Below are 22,173 nucleotides of genomic sequence, written 5' to 3'. Positions count from 1 at the left end.
CTAATATGGGATAAAGATTGAAAACTACTGGCCTAGACCCATGATACTCGTGCCTTCTAGAGGGGATGCAGCTCACAGGCGCCACTTTCGTTCCTGCTTCTCACATGGCAGTACCGTCGATGTCTGCACCCCTTCTCACCATGGAGATACTGAGCATGGGTGGGCAGAAGACTTTGCAGGTATCAGAAGTTCATGTATCAAATATATTTACCCACGTGTGCTAGTTATGCCTGTCACATTAATTGTGAATATGGCTATGCCTTGTTTAATGTTACTGGGCTCTTACCAGATTTACAGGATGAACCTGGAATTGGATAGCATAAATGTAAAGCCCTTGATAGAGCAGAGGTGAAGAAAGGTATTCCTTTTAATGTTGTTATTTGGGGAGGATTTTCTCAGGACAGAGCTTTGTCTTTTATATACTGCTCTACCACACAGCAGAAGCTGGCAGGCATCACTGTACTCACTTCCCCTGTGTGCTTCCATTCCACGGAGTCCTAGCAGAGGCTAACAGATATTTCTATTCTTAGTGCCATGGAGATTACCACCCTTTGGTTTCTAATAATGGTTGGTTCTCTTTTGTCAAAAGCTAAAAACATCGGTAAATCCAACCAATGTAACTTTAAAAACCTAGGAAGGCATGATGCGCAGTTCATGTCACCAGGAAATGATGGATATGAAGCAATTCATTGATAAAACCCTGTCAACCTTAAAAACAAAACATCCATTAAAAAAATTAAAGAGGGGCGCCTGGGTGGCGCAGTCGGTTAAGCATCCGACTTCAGCCAGGTCACGATCTCGCGTGTCCGTGAGTTCGAGCCCCGCGTCAGGCTCTGGGCTGATGGCTCGGAGCCTGGAGCCTGTTTCCGATTCTGTGTCTCCCTCTCTCTCTGCCCCTCCCCCGTTCATGCTCTGTCTCTCTCTGTCCCAAAAATAAATAAAAAAACGTTGAAAAAAAAAATTAAAGAAAAAAAACCAGCCAGTTATTTATCCAGCAAAAATGAATTTATTTAGAAATAGCAGAGGAATTGCAATTTAGGACTGCAATCATGGCAAACCATAGGCAAGTCCCAAGAAGGAAGGAAAAAGAGTTTCCTTGTACAGAGGAAAGAAGGGAGTGGGGAGGGGCTGCTTTGAACAAGAGTTCATTGGAGGAGAGGGAGAATTTGAGGGAGAGTGAGGGCTTCTCATTGGCTAGGTTGTTGCTGGGCAAGGAGAATCATTCTTCTTCTCCCTGAGGTATGCTAAGTTGCCAGGAGTGATCCTGAGAACTCCCCCTTCATTGCCTCCAGACTCCATTTTAACTTAGCTTCTTTACTGGTTTTCACAACTCTTACCTGCAGTTGATTTAACATTACTAAGATGTCTTGTGTAAAGTCACACCTGTATCATTGTAGCAGAGTAGAAACCTTTTCAGGTGTCCATCTTGAAACTGCTAATGTTTGTAGCGTTAAAATGTTTGGTAAACACACACCAATGATAGAGACTAAATGTCTCCTTGTGGGAAATATATGCTCTTTTAAGTTTCTTTTTTTTTTAAAAAAAATTTTTTTTTTTCTTAACGTTTATTTATTATCGAGAGACAGAGAGAGACGAAGCATGAGCAGGGGAGGAGCAGAGAGAGAGGGAGACACAGAATCTGAAGCAGGCTCCAGGCTCTGAGCTGTCAGCACAGAGCCCAATGCGGGGCTCGAACTCACAGACCGCGAGATCATGACCTGAGCCGAAGTCAGACGCTCAACCGACTGAGCCACCCAGGCGCCCCATGCTCTTTTTTCTATACATGCACTGCATAACGAGATCCAGAATATACTAGTATTAAAATAGGTGACGGAGCTGACTTCTTTTTCAAATGTGCTTCAGCAAAATAAAATACTGCAACCAGATTATATAACTAGAAAATTAATAATATGCTTAATGAAAATTTGTTCAGGTATATGTAAGCAGTTAAGATATAAATGATTTATACATGCTGTGACTTAGTCTATGGATTTATTCCAAAATTAGTCACCATGCAGTGCCTGTACTTTTATATTTATATCCATATAAATGATTGTAATACATAGTAAGAATGAGGTGGTATTACATTATCCCTAATAGGAATAATGCTTTTGACTGTTAAAGAGTAACATTGCTTTCTTCAGGGGGAAAAACAACAACAACAACACAACTCTATAGAGCTCCAGGCATTCTGTAGAATCCTTTAGAGAATGGGGCTTTTGCACAAACTTTTGCTTAAAGAATAGTATAAGGATACATCTCTTTAAAACATTATTTTTCTTTCTTTCTTTCTTTTTAAAAAAGAGAGGGAGACACAGAATCTGAAGCAGCCTCCAGGTTCTTGAGCTGTCAGCACAGAGCCTGACGTAGGGCTCAAACTCGCGGACGGACTGCGAGATCATGACCTGAGCCTCAGTAAGATGCTTAACTGACTGAGCCACCCAGGTGCCCCAGTTCTTTTTTTTTTCCTTAATGTTTGTTTATTTTTGAGAGAGAGAGAGAACACTTGCATGCAAGTGGGGGAGGGGCAGAGAGCGAGGGAGACGGAATCCGAAGCAGGATCCAGGCTCCAGGCTATCAGCACAGAGCCCTATGCATGAATTGTGAGATCCTGACCTGAGCCATAGTCTGATGCTTAACTGACTGAGCCACCCAGGCGTCCCTAAAACATTCTAATGAAATATCTCATGCACTCATTTCACCTATAACCAGGTTACTTAAATACCAATAACTTTGAGTTTTTTGTTCATCAGGGATTCCTTAGAGCCAGGTATAAAACCTAATGAAGGAAACCAGGATATGTCACCCCAAAATTTGAATCTTTGAGAAGAGGAATTGGCAACAAACCTTACTGTTAAGTTTCTTCCCATATATTTACCCTTCCAGTTTGCCACCCTTGGAAGCCTAAAACTGTTTTCCTTTGTGCTATCATTTCTCTACAAATGTATTGGTCTTTGTTGAAGATACTATATAGACAGTGGTTTTAAGAAGGTGTTTTGAGTTACTCTTTGTTTCAAGTTTCTTCTGTGTGATGTGCACTGAAAGCATTAATAAACTTTTTCTTTTCTTAATGTCCTCTTGTTAAAGAGTCCCAGCTGTGGCTCAGGGCCTGGAGCCTGTTTCCGATTCTGTGTCTCCCTCTCTCTCTGCCCCTTCCCTGTTCATGCTCTGTCTCTCTCTGTCCCAAAAATAAAATAAACGTTGAAAAAAAAAAATTAAAAAAAAAAAAAGAGTCCCAGCTGAAAACCTAAGGTAGGAGAGCTTAGCCTCCTCCACACTAGCACTCATTCCAGTTGTATGCTTCACAGTCCTAGAGCTGGCTGTCCCAAGGATGCAGCTGCCTACATTAAATTCTGAATTTTTAGGGTCACTTACTCTGGTGGACTTTCTCCTCCCTAATACACTGAATTCTAAAAAACCCCAAAAGATCAAAGGTCTTTCCTTCATGCAGAAACACACCAAGAATCAGGCATGTTGAGATTTTCAACTAAAAAATCAGAACTTATTTTACATAGTAGTAACATGCTTTTTGTATAAAGAAATAAGGATTACTTACTCATATCATATAGCTACATCTTTGTTTTAGATGGTATTTTTTCTCAGGGCGCCTGGGTGGCTCAGTCAGTTAAGCATCTGACTTCGGCTCAGGTCATGATCTGAGTTTGAGCCCTATGCCAGGCTCTGTGCTGACAGCTCAGAGCCTGGAGCCTGCTTTGGATTCTGTCTCCCTCTCTCTGCCCTTCTCCTGCTCGTGCTCTGTCTCTCAAAAATAAATAAACATTAAAAAAAATTAGATATTTTTTTCTCATGAAAGTAAAACATTTCCAATGTCCCATTTTGAAAGTTCTAGTGTTGTACTGTTGAAATGTTTTGCAAATATACACCGATGATATAGACTAATCCCTCCTTCTGGGAAATTTATGTACTTTTAAGTTTACTATGAAAGTAAAACACTTGAAATGCTCTATGTACCATTAGATATTTCCTAAATTTTCTGTACTTCATCTCAATGACATTAAATCAGAATACTATAAACATATTTTAATGATTTTAATGACTAGAGTTCATTGTACATTAAATTTGGCAAGAAAAATTTGATTTTTATTTGATAGTATACTCACCTGTGCAACAGAAATTTACAGGTTCTAATCCCTTAGTTTGTGAATCATAACCATTTTTAACATTACCAATTATGTGCAGATTGCACAACTGTAGTTTCTTACAAGGAAAATTAAAATGAGGTTTTTTTTGTTTCCTGAGATTTTGTTTTTATATTAAAACCTAACTTTACAAACAAACAGGACTGAAATTTAATGTTCTGGATAACATTTACATGGAAAAAGAGTTCCTTCCAGTACTCTTGGAACTGCACATGAATATACAAAGTGGCTCCCCCACTTAGGCCTCCTACTGTTATCATTCAAGATAACTGAACTATTTCTCTTAAATTCACATCTCCCATATGTTTACTTCTTTTTACCTGCACTGCCAGGATCTTGTACTCCCTTTAATGAGGGCTTGGGGGTAGAGCCCATATACTTTGGGCTCCTCCCTATATTTATGTCAGCTTTCCTATCAGTATGTAATACATCACAGAAACAGGAATAGACAGGCTAAACTTCTATAAGAGGGGCATAATAACAAGGTTCAGTTGTACTGACATTTTTGTTTCTTCAGCATCTAAGTTTGCTTCCGAGGCCTGTTATTAAACTGTTTCTGTTTCTGATAAAGTACTCTAATTGTGACATGTCTCAGTTAACTCCCTGGGAGTGAGTTTTGTAAAGTATACCTTCTTCTCAGGTATTGTAGTTAGGGTTAATTATTTATGGATTGTAGCATTCACAGTGAGAACTGTTATTTAAATGCAAGGAGTTTTTTTTTTTTTTAAGAACTCTATGATGCCAGTAAAATGTTCCCCATTAATAAAATGTTCTCCCTTAAAACAACTGATTCTAGGTAATTCAAAGAATAGGCCCAAGAAGCTTCTGGATATAAGCATAGCTAAAAAACAATTACTATAACAATCTTTCCGATAAGGTAACTTAAGAAATTATTGGATGTGTGTCTAGTTTATGGATATACAAAATCAACCCATAATCAATCCCTAATGCTGTCTTTTGTACTACCATTAGTTAGAAATGAATCAGGTAGAAACTACTGATCCTGCTTACCTGGAAAAGAAACTGGGGCACCGACATCTTTCGTGGTTTTTGTGTATCACACACCCCTTTTGGCTTTGATCTGACTGCTCCTCCATTCCTGGAAACTTCAAGTAGAAATAACAATAACAACAGAATTCCAGTGCTGGAAGATCATTTATTCTGACCCTCTCCTTTCACCAAAGTAGAAACTGAAGCCCTTGAAGATTGAGTTATCCAATCTTTGAACATGAATTCAAAGAGGTTCATAAACATCCTGGCTTCTAGAACTCTCACAAAATTATATACAAGATAAATGTGACTGTTCAGTGGGCCATAACTATCTGCAGTGTAACACACGTTGGCTTGCAATTATATTAAGGTGAAATTCCCATGTATAATCTAGAGCTCCACAGGCCCACACTTCCTCCCAGTTCTACTCAGGCCTCTGCTTTCTGGGTCAAGGTTAGTTCTGTCTGGCTCCTGGGCGTGGCCGGCATCGGGACCCTGGATAGAGAGCTTCGAAGCGCCTAATGGGAAGAGAGAGAGTCTCAGTCTAGGTCTTCTGCAAACCCCTTGGTCCATTTCCTGAGTGCTCCCATCCCTCGGTCCTACAGCCGCTGTTTTCCGCCTGAACCTCCCAATTTCTCACCTCCCGGGTATCCTTGCGGCTCCCGCTGAGGGCCCAGGGGCTACGGTACCCGCAAAGCCCCCGGGGCGGGCGGGGGGAACGTGACCTTGCTACTAGCATGGGTCTCGGGGGTAAAAGCGTTCCGTGCACAACGGAGGCACGCCCCACGCAGAGACGGGCTAGGACACTTGTGATCATCAACCCAGTGGTGAGTGGGGCCCAGTGCATGGAAGGGAGCGACTCCTGCGGCCGCCGCCCCTTGGGAGCCGCGAGAGCCTCGCTCTTCCTCCTCCTCCTCACTCGCCGGCTCGGCTGATCTCCTGCCATGACTCAGCGATTCTCGCAGGCTGCCCGGCTGGGGACACCGGCTTCTCGCGGGCTCCTCCCGCCGCGTCCACCCCCTCTCGCCACCCACGCCCGCCCCCGGCTGCCGGCTCTTTCCCAGCGGGGCCGCCGCCGCCGCCGCACTCAGCGCCGGCGTCTCAGCAGCATCGCCGCCTGCGCCGCGCGCCGCGCGCCGCCGCCCGACCCCGCCGCCCACCCGCACGCCAGCAATGGAGCCCGCAGCCCCCCGCCGCCGCCACACCCACCAGCGCGGCTACGCCTTGACGCGGGACCCCCACCTCAACAAGGTGAGTCCTCCGGCCCACCTGGCGGCCCAGTGGTCGCCTTCGGTCTGGGACCGGCCCTCCGGGGGTTTCCCCCAACGCGGCCTCACCCCTCCGTCCGCTCTCACCGGACGCGGCTCTCGTTGCGGGCGGAATGGGGGGGCCACCCAGTAGTCTGTGTGCCCAGCAGTGTGATGGGCGCGCGGTGCTAGTGCACCTCGGCATCCCTTTTTGGGACCGGAGGAGATGTAACTTGTTTACTTTTCGGCTTCTCGTCTCCAGGAGGCAAGGCGAAGAAAGTAGTATCAGGCTAAGTGCTTGAACTGTTTCTGTGAAGATAGGTTGGCTGCCAGCTCAGCCTGTATGTGCCACCTACTTACTGGTTTCACTCAGTGTGGTAATTCTTGGACGCTGCTCGGAGAGAAGTGGCCCTACTGGTCCATCCTGGACAGAAATGAGTTCCCAGAGCCTCAGATCACATTAACAAGCTAGAAGTCAAGGCCTCTTGGTTTCTGGAGCGACACGATTAGGAGGCTGGGAATGCGTGGTGGGTGGCTTCTGCCTTGGACACTTTGCATGGCCTGGTACAAAATCCCTGTCCTAGACATGGGGCTGTGGGTAAAGCCATTCCTATTTTTTTGAATCTGGCCCTATGGAAATTAGAAACATTTTTTTAAAGACGTCTTATGAAAACAAGAATCCACTGTAAATTACAGACCCTTTTCCAGATCTCGCTAACATTTCATTTTTCTTCACTGGTAATGTCGAGTGAACACCTAATATTTCTCTCAAATGAAAAATACCTGATTTATAATTTTGCTTATCTAGATACTAAGCAGTCACACTTTATAGCTAAATTTCTCTCTAGATTGTTTTGTGTGAGTGTGTGTGTGTGTGTGTGTGTGTGTGTGTGTGTGTAGCTGTGATTTTGACATTTCCTTATTTAGGATATGGGAAATGCCATCAGTCAACAGAGATCTGTTTAGTCATTTTGGTTGTCTCTTTAGTAGATACTCTTTTTCATTAGGAACTGGACCCCACTCTTACCTTCTGGTCATGTTGCTGGTGATTTGTTGATCGTTATTAATGGCGTGAAGATTTGCGATTTCTTCTATTTAATAAACTATAGCTAGTGTGAGTTCTTTTTGATTTTTGTGGTGACAGATAACTTTTAAAAAATACGTGGTTGTTTAGTATTTGGGGTCATAAAGCATCATGAAATTTTAAATAGTTCCTACTTATTTTTTTCTTCAAAATGAATTTATTTGCTAGATTTTTCTTTTTATTAGTCTGCATGTTGGGGCCTATTTTCAGTAGAACAGAGGTAAAATCTGATGTTATAAAATAATTTGTTACTTTCATGTGTATCTGCTTGCTGTAATTTATGACCAAATAATGTGTTGTTACTTAAGAAGGACCACATAAGTGGTATAACCTGTTTGAATTTCCCTGAAGTCATGGGCAAGAATGAGTGTTTGGAGTGGGTAGATGGCATAGGCAATCACTGAGCAAGAGTAATAATTATGCCTTTACTTAAAATCTTTTTGGCTTCTATTTACCAATAAAGATTAACTCTTACTTAACAATAATATCACAAAGATCTTCCACCAGGTTGAAAGGTACAGCAGAATGTGTTAAGAACACATTTTTGGATTTGTAATTGAACTTTATTGTCTGCATAGTATCAAATTGGATATAAAATCTAGTTCACCGGGGCGCCTAGGTGGCTCACTTGGTTGAGTCCGACTTTGGCTCAGGTCAGGATCTCACAAGTTCATGAGTTTGAGCCCCACATCAGGCTCTGTGCTGACAGCTCCCAGCTGGAGCCTGCTTCAGATTCTGTGTCTCCCTCTCTCTCTGCCACTCCCCTGGCTCATGCTCTGACTCTATTTCAAAAATAAATAAACATTAAAAAAAAAATCTAGTTCACCAACTCTGGGGTGATTAATGGAATAAGCTTTACTTTTTCTTACTCAGTTCTAAGACAGTTGTGTGTTGCCTAATGGAAGTAGCAGAGTATCCTTACCATTGAAACCATGGCTGTGGGATGTTCTGATCTGCCCTGCACTGAAGACCTCTGGGCTTTAAAGTTTTCTGGTAGCCTGGGAATTCTTATTGATTTTTGTGATAACCTAGGCTAGTAGATCTTGCCCTTTAACACTCCAGCCTGTCATCTGGCTGCGTGAAGACTTCTTCAGCCACATTCACACAGACCTTTATCACCGCAGCTTTTGGGTAACTGCAACGATTTTTACCGGTTTTATTTTCAGATTATAGTCTGTCCTACATGTAGATATGAGAGCAATACGTACATCAGTTAGTGTTTTCTTCATGTTCTTCTTCTGTCATCCAGGTATTTATAATAGTTCCTATAATGTTGAATATAAAATCAGTCTTGTCAGGTTTACCGTCTTCTTCAAATTGATCTCATTAGTCCCCCAATTTAGTCTTCCACTTGAAATATGTTTGCTGTATCTCTTAATACTCTCCTTTTTGTCTATGTGTAATTTCCTACAATTAAAATGGCATTAACTGATTTAATAATCTCTCTAGGGAAGATGTTCCTAATTCTCTTAGTCCTGTTATCATTAACATTTGTGTATTCAAATGTACCATGTCATGTTGTATTCACTGCATTGTATTTTTTTTTTTTTATTTTGATTGTCATAGGGCAGGATTCATACTTAGTACAGAATTTTGCCCAGTGGGCTTTAAATAAATGTCTATTTCATGAATGAATGAACCATGTTTTTATTTCTTTTGTCTTTTAAATAGTACTCAGCTTTTAATTCAAGAAGCTTTTATTTTTATTTTTATTTTTTTTATAATTTATTTATTTATTTACATCCAAGTTAGTTAGCATATAATACAACAATGATTTCAGGAATAGATTCCTTAATGCCCCTTACCCATTTAGCTCATCCCCCCCTCCCACAACCTCTCCAGCAACCTTCTGTTTGTTCTCTATATTTAAGAGTCTCTTACGTTTTGTCCCCCTCCCTGTTTTTATATTATTTTTGCTTCCCTTCCCTTATGTTCATCTGTTCTGTGTCTTAAAGTCCTCACAGGAGTGAAGTCATATGATTTTTGTCTTTCTCTGACCAAATTCGCTTAGCATAATACCTCTAGTTCCATTCACGTAGTTGCAAATGGCAAGATTTCATTCTTTTTGATTGCCAAATAATACCTCATTGTATATATATACCACACCTTCTTTATCCATTCATCCATCAATGGACGTTTGGGCTCTTTCCATACTTTGGCTATTGTTGATACTGCTGCTATAAACATTGGGGTGCATGTGCCCCTTCGAAACAACATACCTGTATTCCTTAGATAAATACCTAGCAGTGCAATTGCTGGGTCGTAGCATAGTTATATTTTTTATTTTTTGTGGAACTTCATACTGTTTTCCAGAGTGGCTGCACCAGTTTGCATTCCCACCAGCAGTGCAAAAGAGATCCTCTTTCTCCACATCCTCGCCAACATCTGTTGTTGCCTGAGTTGTTAATGTTAGCCATTCTGACAGGTGTAAAGCTATCTCATTGTGGTTTTGATTTGTATTTCCCCGATGATGAGTGATGTTGAGCATTTTTTCATGTGTCGGTTGGCCATCTGGATGTCTTCTTTGGAGAAGTGTCTATTCATGTCTTTTGCCCATTTCTTCACTGGGTTATTTGTATTTTGGGTGTTGAATTTGATAAGTTCTTTATAGATTTTAGATACTAACCCTTTATCTGATAGGTCCTTTGCAAATATCTTCTCCCATTCTTTCGGTTACCTTTTAGTTTCCTTCGCTGTGCAGAAGCTTTTTATTTTGATGAGGTCCCAATAGTTCATTTTTGCTTTTGTTTCCCTTGCCTGCAGAGATGTGTTCAGTAAGAAGTTGCTGCGGCCGAGGTCAAAGAGGCTTTTGCCTGCTTTTCCTCTAGGCTTTTGATGGCTCCCTATCTTGCGTTCAGGTCTTTCATCCATTTTGAGTTTATTTTTGTGTATGGTATAAGAAAGTGGTCCAGGTTCATTTTTCTGCATGTTGCTCTCCAGTTTTCCCAGCACCATTTGCTGAAGACACTGTCGTTATTCCATTGGATATTCTTTCCTATAAAGCAAGAAGCTTTTAGAGTGGTCGTTTGAACATTATTTTGACATTTATGTCCTTTTTATTATAGTTTTTTGAAAGTAAATTTGCATTTAAGTCTAAAGCTCAGTTGCCTATACATTATACAATGTATAATGGAATATAGGAGAATAGTTGGAATTTGGTTTAAGCCTGACCATCCCTGAAGTTTTAATTGCTTGCTAGATAACCTTAAAGGGGTGATTAGTCTTGGTAAACTCAAGGTTAACAGTAGATATGATCCAAGTTAAAAAAATAAAACCTTGTGAAAACTTAAGAGAAATTAAGATCTTTCTTCATTGGTAATAATGTATGATTCTCACTATTTGCTTTTACTCAAATTACATCACTCCAGGTAGTATTTCATCATAGTATTTGGGAAAGTACTTCTGCCTCATGCTTCTGAGATTCAGTATGTTTCTCTACACAGCCCAAACTATTTTTGAGGTGCTTGTCTTTGTGTTATGTGCACTTTTCTAATTTAATGTTTAATGTTTATGATTTTCAAGGATGCCTTCTGGTTTTGATGAGTTGTATTTCAAATTTTTTCTCAGGAATTTTCATGAGACTAGTGTTTCATAAATAACTCTTCAAAAGTAAAATTCTACACACAAAATCACTTATTTTTCATTTCTAAATTTATTAGTTCACTTTATACCATTCCTCTAGCAATGGTAGAAAACACTAATTGCTAGTTCTGCCATAATTGTGCTTACATGGTTTCTATGTCTTTAAGATTAAATAATGTACATGACCTGTAAATCTCCAAAAGATACCACTTTTTAATATTTTAGGCATTTTAATCCAGTTTAAGATAGTGATGTATCAAAGTCAGTTTCGGTCAGCATCATTAACTTTTCTATCTAAAAAGTGAGCTTCTGGGCAAGTGCATTTGTAGATGTTTGTGTCCTGGCATGTCAAGACCTAGTTGGATGTGTTGTAGAGAAGAGACAAGTAAGTCTCATGTTATGAAGGAAAGATACATTAAACCTCCTCTTTTTCTTCAATGTAAATTATACCACGACAAATCATTCAGAAATTTTTATCTATAACAGTTCTCTGAAGTTGCCTCAACAGTATGGGGAACTGATGTATTAATTAATGTGGAATCCCACTGATACAAATGCCATTGTATTGTGGGTGGATAACCATATGCCTCCACAGCTGATACCTTGCTGCACTTGAAACAACGGTGGTAGTGTAGGGGAGCGCAAAAACAAATACACTCAAATGAGTAGAAAGAGGAGAAAGAGGAGTTTGACCTGAGGACTTTTGAGACTGGTGATATGGAGTATAAGAAAATACTGAAGAAAGTCTAAGAAGTTTTGTTTTTGTGTTATAATTTCCTTCTAGCTTTTGGGCAAGTATGAGAAATGTAATGGAACGGAATGAACGTTCTAAGGCATTGTATTTAGAAAGCGAAAGCCCCAATTCTTCCATTTAGCAGCTGTGAGATTTTAAGTGAGCTTTTCTTAACTAATTTCAGTTACTATCCTTATAAAATAAAGTGATAATTTCATTCATTTATTATTTTTTTATGTAGAAAATATTTGTTCAGAACCCAGTATATACTAGGTAATGTTGTGGTTGAGAGAATATTGCAATGAATAAGATTCTTGTGAGTGCACTTAGATTTCTGTTGTAATGTGATTTCTGTCTTGCCTCTTCAATCACATACTGAAAAGATTTGAGATAGTGAATATTAATTTTTTCTAAATTATACATTCAAAAACAGTAGGTTTTTTTAGTACATCCTAATATTAATATAGTACTTTTGTATAGAAAGTCCGAGCTCATAGCTGGAGCAATTATAAAGAATTCTCCTTTTAGTGTACTAATCCTCTTCCCTTGAATTTTCTATGACAAGATTATGTTCCTTCTTTATTTTATAGTAAAAACAAAAACCTATCTTCTCTTTATGGGAGAGACATTTATGTTTTACCCTCAAATTCATATAATTGAGCTTGACTGACATCACGTGACCTTTGCAGTCTTTCATACACTTTCACAGAATGCCAGGTATAGGTTAAAAATATATATTTGTGAAGACAAAGAAAAAGGAAAGCTCTTTGCTTCTCAGGACTCTGTTCGAAGCATGTGAAGGCTTGGAAGTATGAAAGAACATGGCTTGTTAGAGAAAGGTAGAGGTATGCTTTGGTCATTAAAGTTATTGGGAGAAGAGGGAGTGAATTGCAGAGACAGGAAATTTACAAGTTCCAGTGGTGTGAAACCAGCCTTTACTTGAGTCTGGCTTTGGAAATAGTCTGTTACTCTGACAAAACAAATATTTGACTATTTCCAATGGTTTTCAAAACTGACGTGACCAAATACTGTGATAGACTTAAGACTGATTGATTTGTTACTTCATTATGTTATTGAACCAACTCAACCAACTTGAACAGTATATAGATCCGGAATAAATCATGAAATACGTTACAGTTAGAACAAATTTGGAAATGTTTCCAACCTAAATGTTTAGGAAATTTTCTTAGACATGGGACCTAAATGTAAAATGTGGATGTTTGTATTCTTAAAACGATATTTAAAATATCTTATGGCTTATATGTTAATTTTTACCTGTTTTTAGCTTTATGTATATAAAGTAGTACATTTTAAAACAAAGGATTATTGTTGTCTTAAGTGAATTTAGAGAATCTGAAGCCTCAGCATTTTCCCTCAGGCCTTAAAAATATATCTAAGTTAGCCATCAACTAAACTGTTAGATACTTGAGGCCTTTGAGTTTAAACAGAGGGGAGAGACATTATGGCTTTAAGTTTCTACAGTTTGATCTGGGTAGCTTGGGAAGTCAATATAATAATGAATAATAGTCTTGGGGCACCTGGGTGGCTCAGTTAGTTAAGCCTCTGATTTTGGCTCAGGTCATGATGTCATAGCTTGTGAGTTGAAGCCCCGCGTCAGGCTCTGTGTTGACAGCTCAGAGCCTGAAGCCTGCTTTGGATTCTGTGTCTCCCTCTCTCTCTGCCCCTAACCCACTCACATTCTGTCTGTGTCTCTCTCAAAAATAAATAAACATTAGAAAAAATGAGTAATAGTCTCAAACACGTGGAAATATAACTGTTAGAGCTTTATACTAATAAACCCTAGATCTAAAGCACTAAGTTTATTTTTTTTATCAGGTAATGTTGAGTAAGAATATCAGCAAAAGTATTTACATGTTCATCTGAATATTCATAATTGCATTATCAGGATCCCTGGAGCAGTTAAATTCTAAACTGCTTCATGAAGACCTGGAAATCTGGAGACTGAAGGAGTCCTGACTCCATGACAGTATTAGGGCTAGGCCCCTTAAGCTTAGAATATATTTAATACATTCGAATTATCTATTCAGAGTCTTCTAAGATATTTTAAAACTTTTTTGATTGTGACACAGTACACATATATAATACATGTATAAGCATAATGTTGTGGGCTGAATTGTGCCCTACCAAGAGTCATGTATTGATTTATCCACTGTCTCAGAATGCAATTGCATTTGGAGTTAATACCTTTAAAGAGGTAATTAAGTTAAAATCAGGTCTTTAGGGTGGACCTTAATTCAATATGGCTGATAGCCTTATAAGAAAAGGAAAGACCATGTGAATACAAAGAGAGAAGTCAATAAGAAAAGTCTCAGAATGTAAGCAACCCTACCAGCATCTTGATCTTGGACTTAACAGCCTTCAGAACTGTGAGAAAATAAATTTCTGTTGTTTTAGTTTCTTAGTCTGGTACTTTGTTATGGCAGCCTTAGCAAACTAATACATATTGTAATGGAAACAAAATGTCATAATACAATATTTTGCTGTGTTTAGTGCACACTAGTAGTACTTATCATATTTCAGTTTTTAAGAAATGTGAGTCACAACCCATAGTTTAAAAAAATTTTGCTTTATGACTTCTTTAAGTAGTGCATTCACATACCTGGGAAGTTACTAGAAAGTAACTTTCTTTTCTGTGTGTTAGTGTTGCACATATGGGGCTCTAGTTTGACTTGGCAGTACTGGTCAAGCCCCCTTTTGTTTTTCTGTCTACATGTCCAAATTGAGGTATCTTTTGAAACAATAATCTTGAAATGATGAGAATGTTTTGGTTACTAACAGTGGCAAGTCTTGGTTAGTTGGCCAAAATATAAGTCCTTACTCGAGTGCTCAGAGCCAGGAAGAAACTGTGACTTGGTTAATGAGTATTTTTGTAAGCCTTTAAAATTTTTACTTACTCAAAATTATAGTTAATTTTTACATGTCGAGATTATAATATAATAAAGACAGAATTGAAGGGAAATATATTGGTTATATTGCAGGGCTGTTGAATGCAATGGTCAAGAAATAATTCTTGAGATGTTTTATGGTGCAGCTTAGTAAGTTTATTTGAGTAGCATGGGGACAGGACCCATGGACAGAAAGAGCTGCACTATTGCTGTATGAAGCCGGTGGTTATATGCTTAGTACTCAAGGGATAGGGGATGTGCAGGAAGTACTAGATCATAAAGGTCTTCTTTGAATTTCTGCATGTAAAACTAGTTTCACAAGATTTATCTGGTGCCTATCATTCAGTTCAATATTAACTATTGGTGAGATAGCCAGGCAGTCATGAGACCTTTTAAGAATGTAGTAACCAGCATGTATTTAATCCTTATCAGAATTATGGATGCCATAGATCAGCCTTCTGGGCTAAAGGTGAAAATTTTCTGCTTCTATCCCTCATCAGTGCCAGTAAATATAAATGAGAATAACTCCTCTATTAATAGAATTGTTTTCGGATTGTTCCACAAAGCAGAAGCAAACTATGCTATAGATAAGAGATACATTGAAAACAAAATGCTATGGAAAGACTAAAAATAAAGACGTTGGAAAATGCAACCAGCAGGAAATCAGGGTTATACCTGACATCAGACAGTGTAGAGTCTATATCAAAAAGCATTAAGTGAGACAAAAGACTCTTTATAATTCTGAAAAGTACAATTTTGAATAAAGTTAAAAAAGTAAGGAATATCTATGCATCAAATAACACAGCAGTCACCCTCATAAAAAAGACCCTACAGAACACGCAGAGAGGAATAAACACTAATACTAGCAGACTTTAACATATTTCTCTCAGTGCAGGTCACACCAAAGGTAAAAAACTGTTTCCATATATGAATTCCTCAAATTTCTAAAGAAATTTGTTTTGCCAGATAATGAGAAAATTCACTTGAGAAATTGGGAAAATGGAAAAGAGTATTATTATAACTTCCCTTTGAGAATTAAAGCTTAATAAATAACACAGAGACATTACTGGTTTGAAAGATCCAATGATAGAAGTCAAAAAGAAGAGCTGGAAATGGTGACATACAAAGAGGTTAAAACTGACATTTCCCAATCTTCATAGGAACATGTAGGTGAGAGATTGTAATGATCTAATTAATTTTGCTTGTAGCTCTTGCCATTTTCTGGTAATAGATCTCTTAATTTCTGTGTTTAGACCATTTACATTTAATGGAATTATATGTTTGGATTTCTGTCTACTATTTTATTATTAGGTGTTTGTTCCTTCTGTTTTTCATCTCTTTATTTCTCCCTTTCCTGTTTGAATATTTTATTCCATTTTATCTTTGACTTTTTGACAATATCTTTTTATAGGCTGGTTTTGGTACTTTCTGTAAGAATTATACTATATAGGAGCATCTGTGTGGCTCAGTCAGTTAAGCGTCCAACTTCAGCTCAGGTCATGATCTCACAGTTTGTGAGTTTGAACCCCACTTCAGGCTCTGTGCTGACAGCTCGGAGCCTGGAGCCTGCTTCAGATTCTGTGTGTGTCTCTCTCTCTGACCCTCCCCCACTCACATTCTATCTCTGTCTCTCTCTCAAGAATAAATAAACATTAAAAAAAATTTAAAAAAAAGAATTATACTATATATAATTTTTCAGTCTACTTGAAATGACCATTTTATCAGTTCAGTTGGAATGTTCATACCTTATCATCATTTGTCTAATTACTTTCCTTTGATTATGTTATAGTTGTTATATCCACTTACATCTCCATATATACATTACATAAAATTTTTTAAATTGAGATATAATTGACACATAACATTAAATTAGCTTCAGGTATACAATATAATGAGTTGATATTTGTGTATATTGTGAAATGATCACCATGATAAGTCTAGCTAACATCTGCCACCATACAGTTATAAAAAAATTTCTTCTTGTGATGAGAATTTTAAAGATTTATTCTCTTAGCAACTTTGTAAATATGCAATGCAGTATTATTAACTATACTCACCATGCTATATGTACATTCATCCCTATGACTTATTTATTTTATGACTGTATGTTTGTACTTTTTTAACACCTTCATCCATTTCCTCCACCCATCTACTTCCCACCTCTGGCAACCACCAATCTTTTTCTGTATCTATGAGCTTATTTTTTGTTTTTGTTTTTGTTTTCTTTTTAGATTCCACATATAAGTAAGATCATATACAGTGTTTGTTTTTCTCTGACTTTATTTCACTTAGCATAATGCTGTCAAGATCCATCCATGTTGTTGCAAATAGTGAGATTTCCCTCTTTTTTTTTGTATGGCCAAATTATATTTTATATATATATACATATATATGTACACACACACACACACACACACACACACACACACATACACACACCACGTTTTCTTTATTCATTCATCCGTTGATGGACTTTTAGGTTGTTTCCATATCTTGGCAATTGCAAATAATGCTGTAGTGAACATGGGGGTACATATATCCTTTCCATGTTGTTTTTTTCTTTTCCTCAGATAAAAACCCAGAGGTAGAATTGCTAGATCATATGGTAGTTCTATTTTTAATTGTTTGAGGAAACTCCATATTGTTTTCCACAGTGGATATACCTATTTACATTCCCACCAAGAGTGTGGGAGAAAAGGTTCATCAAAAACCTCCAAAAAAGGGAAACTTGGGGCGCCTGGGTGGCATAGTCGGTTAAGCGTCCGACTTCAGCCAGGTCACGATCTCGCGGTCCAGGAGTTCGAGCCCCGCGTCGGGCTCTGGGCTGATGGCTCAGAGCCTGGAGCCTGTTTCCGATTCTGTGTCTCCCTCTCTCTCTGCCCCTCCCCCGTTCATGCTCTGTCTCTCTCTGTCCCAAAAATAAATAAACGTTGAAAAAAAAATTTAAAAAAAACAAAACAAAAAAGGGAAACTTTTTTCCCATATCCTCACCAATACTTGTATTTCTTGTTTTTTTGAGAATAGCCATTCTAACAGGTGTGAAGTGATATCTTGTGGTTTTGATTTGCATTTTCCTGATGATTGCGGATACTGAATTTCCTTTCATGTGTCTGTTGGCCATCTGTGTATCTTCTTTGGAAAAATGTCTTTTCAGATCCTTTGCCCATTTTAATTGGATTGTTTGTTTTGCTACTGAATTCTTATGATAAATATTTTTGATGTAATAATGTAATGTTTATTATTTTGATTTTAACTGTCATACATATTTCAAAGAATCTAAGAGGGAAAGGATAATCTGTTACAGTTACCCAGATGGTTGTCATTTAGGTTATCTTCAGGTATCATTTCCTTTCTATGTAAAAAATGTCCTTTAGCATTTCTTTTAGAGCAGGTTTGCTGGAGACTGCTTGTCTTCATTTTCCTTCATCTGAGAATGTCTTTATTTCACTTTCTTTCCTGAGGGGTATTTTCACCAGTTATAGAATTTTGGGTTGACACTTCTTTACCTTCAGCATGTTAAAAATGCCATTCCTCTTCCCTCTGGCCTCCCTTGTTTGTGATGAGAAACTTGTAGTCATCCGAATTGTTACATATGTATGCAATGAGTAGGTTGGTTTTTCTCGGACATCTTTTTTTTTTTTTTTTAACATTTATTTATTTTTGAGACAGAGAGAGACAGAGCATGAATGGGGGGAGGGCCAGAGAGAGAGGGAGACACAGAATCTAAAGCAGGCTCCAGGCTCTGAGCTGTCAGCACAGAGCCTGATGCGGGGCTCGAACTCACGGACCGTGAGATCGTGACCTGAGCGAAGTCGGACGCTCAACCAACTGAGCCACCCAGACGCCCCTTTCTCTGACATCTTTAAAGATGTTTTCTTTTTTCTAGTTTTCAGCATTTTGAAATAATTTTTCTGGATTTAGATTTTTTTCGATTATCTTCTTGGGGTTTGTTGAGCTTCTTGAATTTGTAATTTTATATCTGGTGCCAAAATTGATAAATGTTTAGCCGTTATTTCTACAAATATTTTTTCTTTCTCCTCTCCTTTTGGCATTCTGTTGATAAAAATGTTAGGTTTTTTGATATTGTCCCACAGGTCCCTGAGGCTCTGACTTTTTCTTTTCCAGTTTTTTTTCTTTGTTTTTCAGATTGGTTGATCCATCTTCAAGTTTACTGACCCTTTTCTCTTGTATCTCCATTCTGTTTAGCTTTAATTTGTTCACCAAGACTGTTTTTTTCCATTCATTTCAAAAGATTTTGCCCTTATGCTTTGGGGTTTGGTTACAATAACTGTTTTTAAATCTTTGATAACTCCATTCTCTGTGTTGTCATTGATTTTTCTTTTTCCTTTGAAAGTTAACATTTGCCTGTTTCTTCATATGCAGAGTAATTTTTGCATGTATCCTGGACATTTGCATTGTAGGTTTTGGTTAAATCCCAAAGGGAATACAGTTCTTTTTAGTTTTTGCAGTCAGTCAAACTGGTTAGGTGAGTTCATACGTTGGACCCTTGTTTTATGGATCGTGGTTCCAATATTCCATTTTCATAGCCACTTTGTAGTGCTATTTGGTTCTGTTCATCGTGTGTACTGCCCAAAGTTCAGTGTAGGATCCATACAGCGGTTTATACCATAGTTTAGTTCTCATATCTTTTGTGAGACTGTTTAAGATCAGGTCTCTACATGCATAGCTCAGAGGTGAGCCCAGGAGTTCATATACAACTTTATGGGATTGTTCTCTTGAGTTCCCTCCTTTCTATGATCTCACTGATACTTTTTGTCTCCTTGAGGCCCCCTTTCCAGCCCCCTAGCCGGAAAACTGGACCTTTAGTTTCCTTGCTCTGTAGTATACTTCTTCTACCTGCATTTGCATTTAGGGCCAAGTGAATGGAAGACAAAGAAAAATGCAACAGACATTTAATCCATGATCTTGGGACCATTGCTTCTCTGGCTAAAAAGAATGATTTTCCTATCTTACAATTTTAGACATCTGCAGTGGTCATGCTCCTGCCCCCCACTGTGGGATTCACAGGGGGCTGGGGCTGGAGAGAATGGAAAATAAGAATGGATTTCCCTCTTCTGTAACCTTTAAGAGCCAGCCCCCTTTCCTGATTCTTGGACCAGAAAAAGAAAGCTTTTCTTGGCATTCTTTTTGTCTGCACTCAGTTGCACTTCTAGCATTTCTGTTACTTTTTAGTCAAGGCCAGTTGATCACAGAGGGGAAAAAAAGCCAGGCTGTACTGAAGGGCAAAACTCCAGGAAACTCACTGTTGGTTTGGTGGTACCTGGGATTCAGGTCTTCTTCCCCTGCTCCTCTGCTGCCATTTACTTTTCAGACTCTTCATATAGCTTCCTGATGCATTCTGCACAAGGTTTATAGTTAGATTCATTGGGAGAGACAAGGTAAAGTATGCTTACACCATCTTGCACAGAACCAGAACCCTCAGATTGTTATTTTTAGGAGGTGAATGTGTGAAACTCAGTCTAACTTGGTCTTAAGTTTCAGGGGGAAACATCAGAGAATATGTTTTCCAATATATATTCACATATCTTCCTCATTTCACTGGGTACATATTTGCTACAGTAATTTTGGTAATAAAGGTCATTCTGTTGAAAATGATTTATGTAAAAATAAGAACATGACATAATTTGTAAAATTTCTACAGTCTAGGGATTTTTAAAAATTCTTGGCCTTGTTGGTATTTGTATCCTTCTGTTTCTCTTCATGCTGTGATGGAGAAAATACTACAGAAATTACAAGGTTCACAATTCCTCTGAGGAGGTGGGTAGGGTTGTTATGCTGGTTTATATCATAGCTTTATCTTTTCACATACTTGCTCCTAGGACCTGGAATATAGTTAGTATTCTGTAAAAGTTTGTCAAATGGGTAAATGATGGTTAATTCTTGACCTAATGTATAGTTCTGTTTTGCCTTTCAAATATGCTTATAACTTCTCCACAAGTTACATTCTACATTGTGGGTTAAGTATGCTGTTGGGTATATGTTGGAGAATCTCTTTCCTTTAGTGGGTACAGGAATGACCACTATATCATTTAATGACTTGGTTTTGGTACATATAACAGCAAGAACAACAACAGTAAAAACAAGTAACAGTGATTTGGTTAGGATGTAGCTTATTTTTCTTTCACACATGAAGGAAATCAGAGGTAGACCGTCTGGGCCTGTTTGGTGGGTCACAGAGTCATCAGGAACATTGCTGCACTTCCATCTTCCAGAACACTTCATGGTCCTGACTGACTATGGGTCTTAGATAGCATTTGCACGTTCCAAGCTGGTTGCTGGAAGAAATGGGAGAAACACAAGAAGGGCCACCTTCCAGTGGAGTCCGCTAGCTCCCTTTAAGGAGCCTTCCCTACATCCCACACATCCCTTCCACTCACATTCATTGTTCAGAACTCATTCACAGGGCCTCTTTTATAGGGGAGTCTGGAATTTTAGTCGTTTATCTGATACATTACCACCCAAACAATACAGGGACCTCTTACTGCGGAAGAAGGGGAGAATAGATGTTACGGTAAACAGCAGTGTCTGCCTGTACCCAGAGCTGCCAGAAACATAAGGATAGAGATTTAAGAAATGTAAATAAGAAGTATGGTTATATAGGTATATATTCTTGAGATTGAGATAAACGGTTCTTAATAGTTCTTAGTATTTTTAATAGCCTTACAGATTCACTGTATAACAGCAAAAATATGAAGAAGTGAAAAGTTTGTCTCCCTTTCACTTTTGTGCCCCAGCTAGCTTGTTCCCCTTTCTAAACAGTAACTGTGGTTTCTAGCACTCAATATGTTTCCATTATACACTGGAAATATTGTAAGACTTCTATTTATTTATTTACTTATTTGACAGTGAGCAAGGGAGGGGCAGGGGGGGAGCGGTGGACAGAGTATCTAAGGTGCTGTACTGACAGCACAGAGCCAAATGCGGGGCTTAAACTCACCAACTCTGTGAGATCATGACCTGAGCTGAAGTCTGACGCTTAACTGACTGAGTCACTCAGTAACCCTTGGTTTATATATTTTTAAGGTTAATTTTCTTGTTAAATGTTACTGCTGTAGGGCATGGCTCAGATCTGCCCTTGGTGTGGCAGCTAGGAGGTGGTGTTACAAAGACAAGTGTTGCAGTTGAGAGTATCTTTGTGAATCATGCAGGGACGAGGAAGACAGATTGAGAATCTTGAGCCCAGGTTGAACCTTCTGTCATTTGCCTGGTGCTCAGCAACTGCTTCTGAAGCCCTGTTTTGTCTTTCTTTAGTGAGCTAGCCTCGGGATGGAGATCCCTCAATGTGGTGAATAACAAACATCATGGGTGAGCGCTGCTGACACACTTGCAGTGTTTTCATGAAATGGCATCACTAGTCAGGCAAAGAACCAGGTCTTCCCATTACTTTACCTGCCTATCCGGGATTTGCCTGCTCTGGTTCCTGCCTGTCTTCCCCCGGGTCACCTTGCAT

At 38.8% G+C, this 22,173-nt stretch overlaps 2 protein-coding genes and 1 pseudogene across 4 annotated transcripts in view; 2 read left to right on the top strand and 1 right to left on the bottom strand.

Moving 5' to 3' along the window:
• Window positions 1-226: 226 nt before the first annotated feature.
• LOC112862724 (acyl-protein thioesterase 1 pseudogene) lies at window positions 227-709 on the top strand (annotated as a pseudogene).
• A 287-nt stretch (window positions 710-996) lies between these two features.
• LOC147581059 (uncharacterized) lies at window positions 997-6,796 on the bottom strand. 3 transcript variants are annotated; one of them, XR_015251367.1, is made up of 3 exons: window positions 6,393-6,796; window positions 5,172-5,668; window positions 997-1,337 (listed from the first exon to the last, which is right to left on the bottom strand). XR_015251367.1 is itself a non-coding variant. In XM_086707328.1 (2 exons), the coding sequence occupies exons 1-2, from the start codon at window positions 6,094-6,096 to the stop codon at window positions 5,579-5,581; spliced, it is 396 nt and encodes a 131-aa protein (XP_086563454.1). In that variant the 5' UTR covers window positions 6,097-6,209; the 3' UTR covers window positions 5,303-5,578. The 3 variants fall into 3 exon arrangements, 1 of the variants encoding a protein (XP_086563454.1); XR_015251368.1 differs by having other exon boundaries at window positions 6,506-6,795; XM_086707328.1 differs by lacking the exons at window positions 997-1,337; window positions 6,393-6,796 and adding an exon at window positions 5,791-6,209 and having other exon boundaries at window positions 5,303-5,668.
• ME1 (malic enzyme 1) overlaps window positions 6,220-22,173 on the top strand; it is a 199,467-nt gene continuing 183,513 nt past the window's right edge. The window contains exon 1 of the mRNA XM_086707319.1: window positions 6,220-6,401. Within this exon, the coding sequence (XP_086563445.1) occupies window positions 6,324-6,401 (78 nt within the window). The 5' untranslated portion in view covers window positions 6,220-6,323. The remainder of the gene's footprint in view (window positions 6,402-22,173) is intronic.

This window comes from Puma concolor, chromosome B2 (genome assembly GCF_028749965.1).
Source record: "Puma concolor isolate L17-30 chromosome B2, mPumCon1.1.hap2, whole genome shotgun sequence".
Classification (NCBI taxonomy): domain Eukaryota; kingdom Metazoa; phylum Chordata; class Mammalia; order Carnivora; family Felidae; genus Puma; species Puma concolor.
This window is presented reverse-complemented; position numbering and strand designations above follow the sequence as displayed.